The sequence below is a fragment of the Nicotiana sylvestris genome, chromosome 1 (genome assembly GCF_000393655.2).
Source record: "Nicotiana sylvestris chromosome 1, ASM39365v2, whole genome shotgun sequence".
Taxonomy (NCBI): domain Eukaryota; kingdom Viridiplantae; phylum Streptophyta; class Magnoliopsida; order Solanales; family Solanaceae; genus Nicotiana; species Nicotiana sylvestris.
Genome location: NC_091057.1, coordinates 94,241,406 through 94,252,096, shown reverse-complemented (window position 1 = coordinate 94,252,096; position 10,691 = coordinate 94,241,406). Strand labels below are relative to the sequence as shown.

Here is a 10,691-nt window from a genome sequence, read left to right as displayed (position 1 = left end):
ACATTCAGAAGTACTTTCTATTTACAAGTCTGCTCTTTGCATCCGTTAAATGCAAAATCATAAGTATATAATAACTAAGAATTAAGGGTGTGTTTGGTATAAAGGAAAATGTTTTTCAAGAAAATGTTTTCTTGAAAAATAAGTAGTAATCTTATTCATTTTTCGGTGTTTGGTATGCAAATTAAGGAAAATGACTTCTCAAGATTATTCATAAATAATTTAGATATAATAAACATGAAGCCATAAACTTTCAAACCAATAACCTTCTGAACCCACAAATTTCATAAACTTTCGAACGCTAAACTTACGAAACCGTGGAATTTCAAACCTGTAAACTTTATAATTTCTAAACTTCCAAACACATAAACCTCCGAACTCATAACTTTAGAACTTGTAAAATTTTGAACCTTTAAACCAATAAATAAAAAAACTAAAACTAAAAAATATATTTAAAAAATATTTTTTTCAGGGGGAGGGGTGGGGCGGGGGGGGCCTTAAAATCGATAAATAAAAAAGTTAAAACTGAAAAATATACTTAAAAAATATTTTTTTCTGGGGGGGGGGTTGAGGTGGGTGATGGGTGGTGGGTGGTGCAGAAAAACGAAAAAACAGAAATTTAAAATTGCAAAAAAAAATTAAGGTAAAAAAATAATTTTTTTTGCGGTGGTAGCGGGGTAGGGTGGGGTTGGGGTGGAGGGGTAGTAGGGTGGGTGGCGGAAAAACTGAAATGTGAAAAAAAAAAGTTTTTTTTTTGGAGAGAGGGGGTGGGGTGGATTGGTGATGGTGGGGAAGGTTGAGGAGTTTTTAAGGAAAATATTTTCCTCCAATTGGAGGAAAATGAGTTCATAAGGAAAATGTTTTCCAAAATATTTAAGCCAACCAAACATGAGAAAATTGGAAAATATTTTCCGAAAAATATTTTCCTTCGTACCAAGCACACCCTAAATGATTAAAGATGGATAATATGCAGCAGGGAGAGTAATGTTAATGGAATAAAAAGCCGTATAACAGCTCAACCCACTACTAATATTGTTTTATTTGAACTTAGATCTGCACAACTTTAAAACATATCAATAAAAGGCTTAATCTTTATATACTTACCATCTCTCATATGTATTGCCAAGGTGGAATTACATTTATATTGATAATCTAAACATTTACATGTTAGTGTATTTTACTATATTACTATCGTGTGACTAAGAGGTCATGTGTTTAAGACGTGAAAACAGTATTTTATAGAAATATAAAATAAAGCAAGGTATATAAGATCACCCAAGACCTTTTTTCCGCGTATTGGGGAGCTTAATGCATAGGACTATCAAGTTGTCTGATTACTAGTTAATTATTTTGAAGCACATGTAACTTCCTTATTTTTTAGATTACTAGTTAATTTTGATTTTTATAGACAATTTACCTAGGTAATTTGTAAATTAAAGATAAGCAAAATTTGTTTCTTCCTTCTTTTGATAATTCAATATTACCATGTATCAGTCTGAAACAATATTGATCCTTGGCAATATATGCAAAGCAATTGCCTCCATCTCCGGCGGAGTATTCACAACTCGAATTACATTAGCTGGTGTTACTGCAACATCCACCACCGCAATCTGCCGTCCACCACTACAAATGACACAAACTCGTCCTCTTCCAACACTAATTTGCTCAGCACCTTTCAAATGATCACAAGACCCAATCAACTCTTCCCATTCATCAATTTCTGATATATATTTACTCAATGATCCCTTTGTCTCATCTACTACGTACATCTCACTTTCATCATTTGTTGTTGTTGCTGCTGGTCCATTCCATCCTCCTAGCATTCCCTCTGGCATCTCTTCCCACTCATCTTTCGCTACGTCGTAAACGGCGCCTTGTTTTACTGCACGTCCCTTGATATTTACCTGTTAAAAATATAATTTAAGTAAATAAAGTTGATCACACAACTCAACATGATATTAAAGGTAGTGGTGGAGCACATAGGCTCAAGAACGGCAGGTTGAATATTCTTTAACGGAAAATTATATTGATATACAAAAATTAATATAAGTGTATACTATAAGTTAAATATTGTATGCATATATATTATCTTGAGCCGAGGATCTTTTGGAAATAGCCTCTTTATCCCTTCGGGTAGGGGTAAGGTCTGCGGCACACTACTTTCCCCATACCCCATTTGTGAGATTTTACTGGGTTATTGTTATTTGTATATATTAAATCTTGAATCACTACCAGTCAAAGCAGGTAATGAGTGGCAACTATGATATTATCAAATAACCATAGTAAATTTTCTAGTTAAAGACATTGTAACAGTACGATACACAATTTTATCGCCACTCATTAGTAAATTAAAACACAACAAAAAAAGTCGATGTATTTTAACTGTTCATAAAAAAGAAAGAAACTTTTGAATGAGATGGTCATAGAGTTCTGAGATTACCATGCATAGTTTCCCTCTATAGCCAATAGCATCAACAGCTTCTCTGCTAAATCTTCCATCTTTTAATCCTGCCATTTTTTCCCACTTCCATTCATTTGCCTTTTTCTTCACGTCCCATTTCTCTAGGGACCTCGCTACATCTCCATCGTATACCGATCCAATACCACTTGCTACATACACACTGCCATCTACAGAACTCGTACCACACCATCGCCGTGGCGTAGGAAATTGAGGTCCAAAAAACCATTCATTAGACAATGGATTAAATCCCAATGGACGTTCAAGTGCAGGTAGAAACTTGTGTGTAGTAGCAGCAATAAGAACCATACGTTCAGATACAGTTAAAGATTGAATAGAAAGGCTTCTTGATATAAAAGAAGGATGACGGCGAAGTACACGAATAGGTGGATCTGAAGGAGGATTTGGTAAAGAACTCCATTTAGATGAAATTGGATCTAAGCAGAAAAACTCCACAGAATTTTGATCATCAACTTTTGCATATTGCTTATTGCTACTATTGGATGATGAAGTAATAGTAGTAGTTGGAGAGCATACAGCATAAAGAGAATAAAAAGGAGGAAAAAATGAGGTGTAAATAAGGCGTCGCCAAGATTTGCAAACATCATAAAGAAGTGAAGGGTGAAGATTGGAAAGACAAAGATGAGCTAAGTGGTCTGGCAAACCAGGAATCAAAACTGATAATTCAATATTATTGTTTTCTTGGTCATAATTTTCTTGAATTTTGATGCGCTTTAAGGCATCTTCCATGGCTATGAACTTCACTGGATCTAGGAACTGAAACTCTATCTTTTGTTCAACTCGGATATACAAAGATTTGAAGTTATTTGAGGGGAAAGTGGCCTATAGACAACTGAATATATATAGAATTCAAGTTTTTTTTTCTAAATAGAATTTAAGTTGTATAGATCGCTAGTGTCAAAAATTAATTATTTACACTATCAGGTTATCCATGACATATCTACTATCCATATAATCGGAAGCAGATCAATAATTTAAACTTTATTGGTTCAGATTTACAATTTTGTCATATCTCATCTAATTTAATGGATTCAAAATTTATTATTTATACATATTTAATAATTTTTTGGATAAAAATACATGTATGAGCGAAAACTATAGGTTCAACTTCTTAATGCAGAATTAGCAATCTTGAAAATAAGATACATTACCCGTTACAGTAAATAAAAATAATATAATGATATAATATATATATATATATATATATATATATATATATATATATACATACATACATACTTTCTCCGTTCACTTTTTGTTGTATACTCTTGACTTTTCATTCCCTTAAAAAAAAAAATGCGTTAGAAAATGATTTGGAATGAGCAATTATTACTAAGGGCAAAATTGAAAAAATAAATTATTTTTTGCTTGATATGCGAAACGTAATAACTAAAAAATTTTAAAATACTTGACAAATTGTATAGGCATGGCTTTTGGTGCTTGGAATGATGGTGTCTTGTGGCTTTATAATTCTTTTTCTTGCTGGCTGTTGAAGTCATAATTGAAGTGCTTGGACAAATCTTAGCTAGTTGGACTTTGTCCATGCTATAAATGCAAAACTTTACGTATTTAATGCTCACAAATTGCATAAGATATGAAAAGGATGCTTACAAATTGGAAAAATATCTCAAGAAAGGCCATAAATGGATATTGTTAGAAAACTTTGTTTGGATCCAACATAAAATGAGGAAGAAAGTGCACAATACCTCAAAGATGATAATACAGTCAAAAATCTACTTTATCTGGAAACGTTTGTCTCTCTAAAGTACGAAATCTATGGACCCTGTTGAACCACGTATTTAGCTGCTTTGTAGGCTATGCCTCTGTCTTTCTTTTGAGTGCAGCGTCTACCCGTTTTTTTTTTTTTTTTAATTTTTTTATTATAGGTGTTCATGATTGAATCGATTTTTTTCTAAAAATAAATTAACTAAGTAAATTGATTTTTTAAATATTGAAACCAAATCAAACCAAACTAATTAAGTCGATCTTTTATCAATTCAGTATGTCGATTTTGTTGATTTTTTGATTTTTTCGATTATTTATCGGGTTTTTCTTAAATATGAGGCATACACTACCAAAAACATATTTCGGCGACTATATTTTCGACATAGCACTATCAAATCAATTACTCTTTGAGAAACTATCATCTACCAAGATACATTGATGATAATTGAATCAAATAGTGATAAATGATTTAAAGATTGTTGGAAATAGATTATTTTGAATATGATAGATTCTTGTAATTAGCAAAAGAAAACTATCAATCAAACTAAAATGTAAAGGCAAAGAACTATATTATTATAATAGCAAAGAACTAGACTAACAAAGCAAACGATTAACATGTACCATACAATTTTAGAAACTTTATATAAAACACACACACACACACATATAACAACAACAACAACAACTACCCAGTAAAATCCCACAAAGTGGGGTCTGGAGAGGGTAATGTATACGCAGACCTTACCCCTGCCTCGATAGGGCAAAGAGGTTGTTTTCGATAGACCCTCGGCTTAGAAAGACGATATAAAAAATAAGAAAAAATAATTCATTAGTAACTCCGTAGAAACCGTAATAGTAATAGAAGCATAACAACCAAAAGATGAATGACATGCAATAACAGTAACCAGAGTCTAAGGCCCGGGGCTAAGATAAATAGCAATGATAGTGTGTGTTCAATATAAACTGCAAGTCATCTAAGATCAACCCTAATACAACCCCGCCTCACCCCCGGTATGAAGTAAGTAAAACTCTACTACCCCCTAACCTACAACCCTAATGCTTGACCTCCAGACCTTCCTATCAAGGGCCATGTCCTCGAAAATCTGCAGTTGTACCATGTCCTGCCTTATCACCTCTCCCCAATACTTCTTAGGCCTCCATCTACCTCTTCTCGTACCCACCACGGCCAACCGCTCACACCTCCTTACCGGGGCATCAAAGCTTCTCCTCTGCACGTGCTCGAACCATCTGAGCCTCGCTTCACGCATCTTGTTATCCACAAGGGCGACGCCCACCTTCTTCCGAATATTTTCATTCCTAATCTTGTCTATCCTAGTGTGCCCGCACATCCACCTCAGCATCCACATCTCTACTACCTTCATCCTCTGGATATGGGAGTTCTTAACCGGCCAACACTCTGCCCCATACAACATGGCCGGTCTAACCACAACTCTATAAAACTTACCTTTGAGTATCGGTGACACTTTCTTGTCACGCAAGACTCCAGTTACAAGCCTCCATTTCATCCACCCTACCCTTATACGGTAAGTGACGTCCTCGTCGATCTCTCCGTCCCCCTGAATCATCGACCCAAGGTACTTGAAGCTATCTCTCTTGGGGTTGACCTGTGACCCAAGCCTCACGTCCCCGCTGTAAGCACGTGATTTTTGCCCTATATGAGAATTACTCCCAAAAAATTCAAAAATAAAATGATTTTTCTTTGGTGTGCAATTTTGTGATATTTTGTAATATTTTGAATAATTATTTGTGGTTGTTTGTGCGTGTTTATTTGCTAAATTAATAAAAAATACAAAAATATGTCGCATTTTGCATGTAGGATTTAATTCTACAATTGATAATAATTAAATTTGTTTTACAAAGATAAAAAATTTACAAAAATAGGCATCGTTTGCATTTTTAGCATTTAATGTCCAAATATACAATTTTATGCTTAATTAATACTTAATTGTGCGTTAATTATTATTGGGAGTTAATTTGCGCTTTTATAACTTAATTTAGTTCTTAATAATAGTTTAAGTATTTTTATAATTTAGTTTTAGAAAAATAAAAGAAGAAAAGAGAGCGAAAATATAAAGAAAGTCGGAATTGGGCCTCTTCTTCAATTTCAAGCCACAGGCCCAAAAAATGGCCCAATCTTCCCTACGACCCAGTCCATTTCGAACTGGGTCAACCCGGTCCATAACCCAACACCCTATTATCTTGCATTTCAAAAAAAAAAACAAAGAAAAACAAAAAAAAAATAGTAAGAAAACCCTAAAAAATGCCTAAGCATCCGCCCCCCCCTATTCTCCTTCTTCTTCCTCAAAACTCCAAAGCACAACCATGGCTTCCCTCTCCCATTCCCCTCCATCTTCACGTCTTCATCTTTTCCGTCGACGTCGTCCATGGTTTCTCCGTTGCTTCATCTTCTTCGTCCGAACAAACATCGACGTCTTATGTCCAAGCTGCTCACCCTCGCCATGGCCAGTCGCCATTGTTGCTCACGCAGCTGCTACTACGCTGCCTTCTTCTCCGACTGCCCTTACCCTCGTCGTCAACCCCCATTTCTGTCGATTACAGTCGACAACCAGGGACGACCCAAACAGCCCACCTGCTGCTCACGCAGTTGCTACTGCTGCCATTGCCTTCGTCGACCATTGCTTCCGAGCTGCTGCTGCCGAGTTACTGCGTCGACTTACTCCCTGCCTGCTGCCTCGTCCAGTTTCCCTTCCCCCCCCCCGTTGCTGCGTCTTCAGTCGATGGACAGAACCAGTCGACAGAACCAGTCGACCACTTGCTCTCATGACTACTGCCCGCACCCCAGCTCCTTCACGTAACCAAACAAACCCCCAGACCACGCTTTTGCTTCTGTTTTGTCGACCCCATTGTTTTCTTCACCACTGGAAAAAGAAAAGAAGAAAAGGGCTGCACAGGATAGCCTTCTCGTTCGTCGCCCGTTCGTGGTCGTCTTCGGCGTCAAGTTATCTTGGTGCGATACTCGTTTCCGAACAGATTGTTTCCATCCAAGTTCATCGCCATTTGTTTGATGCTTTGGTCGTCAAAACAGTCCGTACGGTGTCGTTCGATCCGGTTAGTAGATTTTGAATTTTATTTTTGTCCGTATCTTGTTTTGATAATTGTCGAATCTAAAATCGGTAGATATTTGATTTTTGGCTTTGTTCATGTTCATATGATTTGTTAAATTAATTTTCAGATTTCACATGGAAGTTAATTAGTTGTTTTCATGTTTATTTCATGTTTGTATTATTGTTTAGGTAAATATTTGTTAGTTTAATGTTTGTTAGATTCAAATTGAAATTTAATTGATTATTTCTTCAATTTGTTTCATGTTGTTATGTATTTTCCAGAAATTATTAATGTTGTTTGAGTCGTTTAATCCGTCATGTTTGTTGTTGTTTTTTTTTTTAAAAAAAAATAGGTTCATTCATGTTCATACTTTGTTTGTTTGATCTTGAATTCGAAATTTGTATAGTTTGATTTCTTGTTTATCATTTATAATTATTTCTTGAATTTGTCTCATAATTTTGTTTAAGTTTAATATAAGAAATTGTTGGTTGTAATGTTGTTAGAGTTGATTTTAAGTTCAATATGATTGAATTTAGAAATCTTCATACTTTGTTTGTTGTTGTTGTTGAATCCGAAAATAGGATTGTTTGTTGCTAAAATATTGTTCAATCAAATTTTAGTTATTCTTGGTTGTTCAATTTGTGTTCATATGATTTGTTGTTGAAATGTTGTTAAAATCATGTTCATGTGATATTGTTGTTATGATGTTCATCCGTGTTCATATTGTTGTTTGAACATTGTTAGAAATTGATCATATTGTCTATATTTTGGTTAAGTTTGATTAATTGATGTGTTATAGCTGATGGGTAGTTTGGTAAATTTGTAATACGTTCAGGGGTAGTTTGGTAATTTCAGTAAGGTCGGAAGGGGTAGTTTAGGAATTGTACATTTTGTAATTGTTTATTTGAAGCATGGGGGACAAAATGAAATGGGGTGGGTTGTGATATGATTATTTAATATAAAGGGGGGACAAGATTTAAATTAAAGGGGAATCTTGCATTATTTTAAATAAAGCATGGGGGACAAAATATAATGGGGTGGTGTGATATATTTATTTAATGTAATGGGGATGAGTGGGAAGATAATGGGTTTGGTAGAGAAAGGGATTGATTTTAATTGATTAAAGGGTGGAGATTATATATATAGAGGTCTGAAAAATCAGATAGAGAGGAGAGAAAAAAAAGAGAGATTAGAGAAAAAAAGGAGCTGAACATTTATTCCGAAAAAAAAACATTGAAACTCTGAAGAAAAGAAAAACATAAAAAGAAAAATAAATAAATAAAAAGTTGAAAATTAGAAGAGAAAGTAGTACACACCTGATAAATATTCTGGTATACAGGTGTAGAAATTAAGGGTTGAAGATTAACTAGCCTTTCAAAAATCTGAAAATTTCCCTTGGTTTCTGTCCGTTATTTTCGGCATTCCTGGATTTTATTTTGAATTTTTCAAAGCTGTCACTGGGATTTTCGTTGACTGGTTATTGCTGGTTATTGTTGCTGTTGCTGTGTTACGTATTACGTTGCTGACTTTCTTCTTCTTATATTGACAATATCAGGTACACAACTGTAATTTTGGCATTTTGTAAGCTGAAATGAAGAATGGAGTGTTAAATTTTTAATTTAGTTTAATTTAATTTTTTGTATTGTATTTAGGTTATTCATGTATTATTATTCTGTAAATCACTGTCATTTGGCATAACTAGGCATATTATAGCGACATATTAAATAACGCCTTAACCAGATTATTAGGAAATATATTTAAGCTTGATTATTAATTAAAACTGTTTAATAACAAAAAATAGAAGAAATAACGTAAAAATGGCGTTATTGAATCAGTTTGGCAAAAATTAACTAAGTTCCTTATTCATAAGGTTTTTCGTCAACGATAAGTTAATCAGAATCATGTAGTCAATTTCATTTATAACATGAATTAGTTTGCGAACAAGTATTAGGACATGATGTGAATTAAAACAAAGTTAGAAATATGGTTTAGTAATCAAGTTTTTATTTTACTTTCTTTCAATTTTCAGTATTTGTAAATAATTAGTTTCAATAAGCTTAAGTCTTACTAACAATTTAAATTTTAATTCAACTATGGGATAATTAGTTTTTATTTTATTTTTTTATTTTATTTTTCGATAATTCCATGTTGTATTTATGATTATAATTTTTATTACTTTCTGTTAATATTTGTTTTTCTCTTCTATTTAATATGTTATTTTCAAGAATGTAGATATTGATTTTATATTTATAGACAAACTTAGTAATAATAAAAAGGTAGTCATTAAAGGATATTCTTAAAATAAGGAAGGATTTCGCTAAAAATAAATAGATGTAAATAATACAAATTTACAGGATTCTCCAATCTCATTTATTTATTTAATTATTTTAAAAAAAATTACTTAGAATTTGGGATGGATTGTTTAGTGAATTTCACTTCCTTCCCCAAAGATAATGACGCGCTAGACTCTTTAGGCGCGATTTAATTAATTTTACCTTCTTAAACTCGGATGCGCATTTCATGCGACCCAAATCTAAATCCTAAAACATTGAATAAAATATGTTCCGGATTGCGGGTGCATTTCATGTGACGTAATCCAAAGACATGTTTTAAACGATGTTCACAATTTTTTATTTTTTTTAAAAATAATAATTATAATAATAAAGCGGTAAAAGATAAAATTTGCACATGGTTCATAATTGTATTAAAATCAGATAAATAAACCGAATATAACAGTTGAGCGACCGTGCTAGAACCACGGAATTCGGGAATGCCTAACACCTTCTCCCGGGTTAACAGAATTCCTTATCCGGATTTCTGGTACGCAGATTGTAATATGGAGTCATTCTTTTCCTCGATCCGGGATTAAAATTGGTGACTTGGGACACCCTAAATCTCCCAAGTGGCGACTCTGAAATAAATAAATAAATCCCGTTTTGATTGTCATTTAATTGGAAAAACTCCCTACGCCCTTCGCGGGGTTGGAAAAAGGAGGTGTGACAGCTCTGACGACTCTGCTGGGGACTTCTAGGACCCAGAATCTCTGGTTCAGGGTTTAGAATTCGAGCTTGGAATAATTGTTGTATTTGGCTTCGTTTGATTTTGTTACATGATCTGTGCTTAATGTGCTAATTAACTGCTTTTACCGCTTTGATCTTATGTGAACTGTATATAAGCTGTGCCGAAACCCATCTCCTCTCTGAGTCTTCTAAATCATGAAGAAGGGTGCACTTCGTGTGACTTCTTTTCTGTATAGTGTCTAAATTCCCAATTTAGAACGAGGTTGGATAAGTTGCAAAGCCGGTGAAACTTCTGTATTCCCGGTACGCTGCCTCCCCCTCGGCTCGAGCTGTCCGCTCGGGTAAGCCAGGTCTAGAACAAACACTCAAGTTCTGAACCTAGA

At 34.1% G+C, this 10,691-nt stretch overlaps 1 protein-coding gene across 1 annotated transcript; it reads right to left on the bottom strand.

Moving 5' to 3' along the window:
* Window positions 1-886: 886 nt before the first annotated feature.
* LOC104222807 (F-box/kelch-repeat protein SKIP25-like) lies at window positions 887-3,307 on the bottom strand. The gene is made up of 2 exons (XM_009774107.2): window positions 2,438-3,307; window positions 887-1,901 (listed from the first exon to the last, which is right to left on the bottom strand). The coding sequence occupies exons 1-2, from the start codon at window positions 3,203-3,205 to the stop codon at window positions 1,488-1,490; spliced, it is 1,182 nt and encodes a 393-aa protein (XP_009772409.1). The 5' UTR covers window positions 3,206-3,307; the 3' UTR covers window positions 887-1,487.
* Between the last annotated feature and the right edge of the window lie 7,384 nt (window positions 3,308-10,691).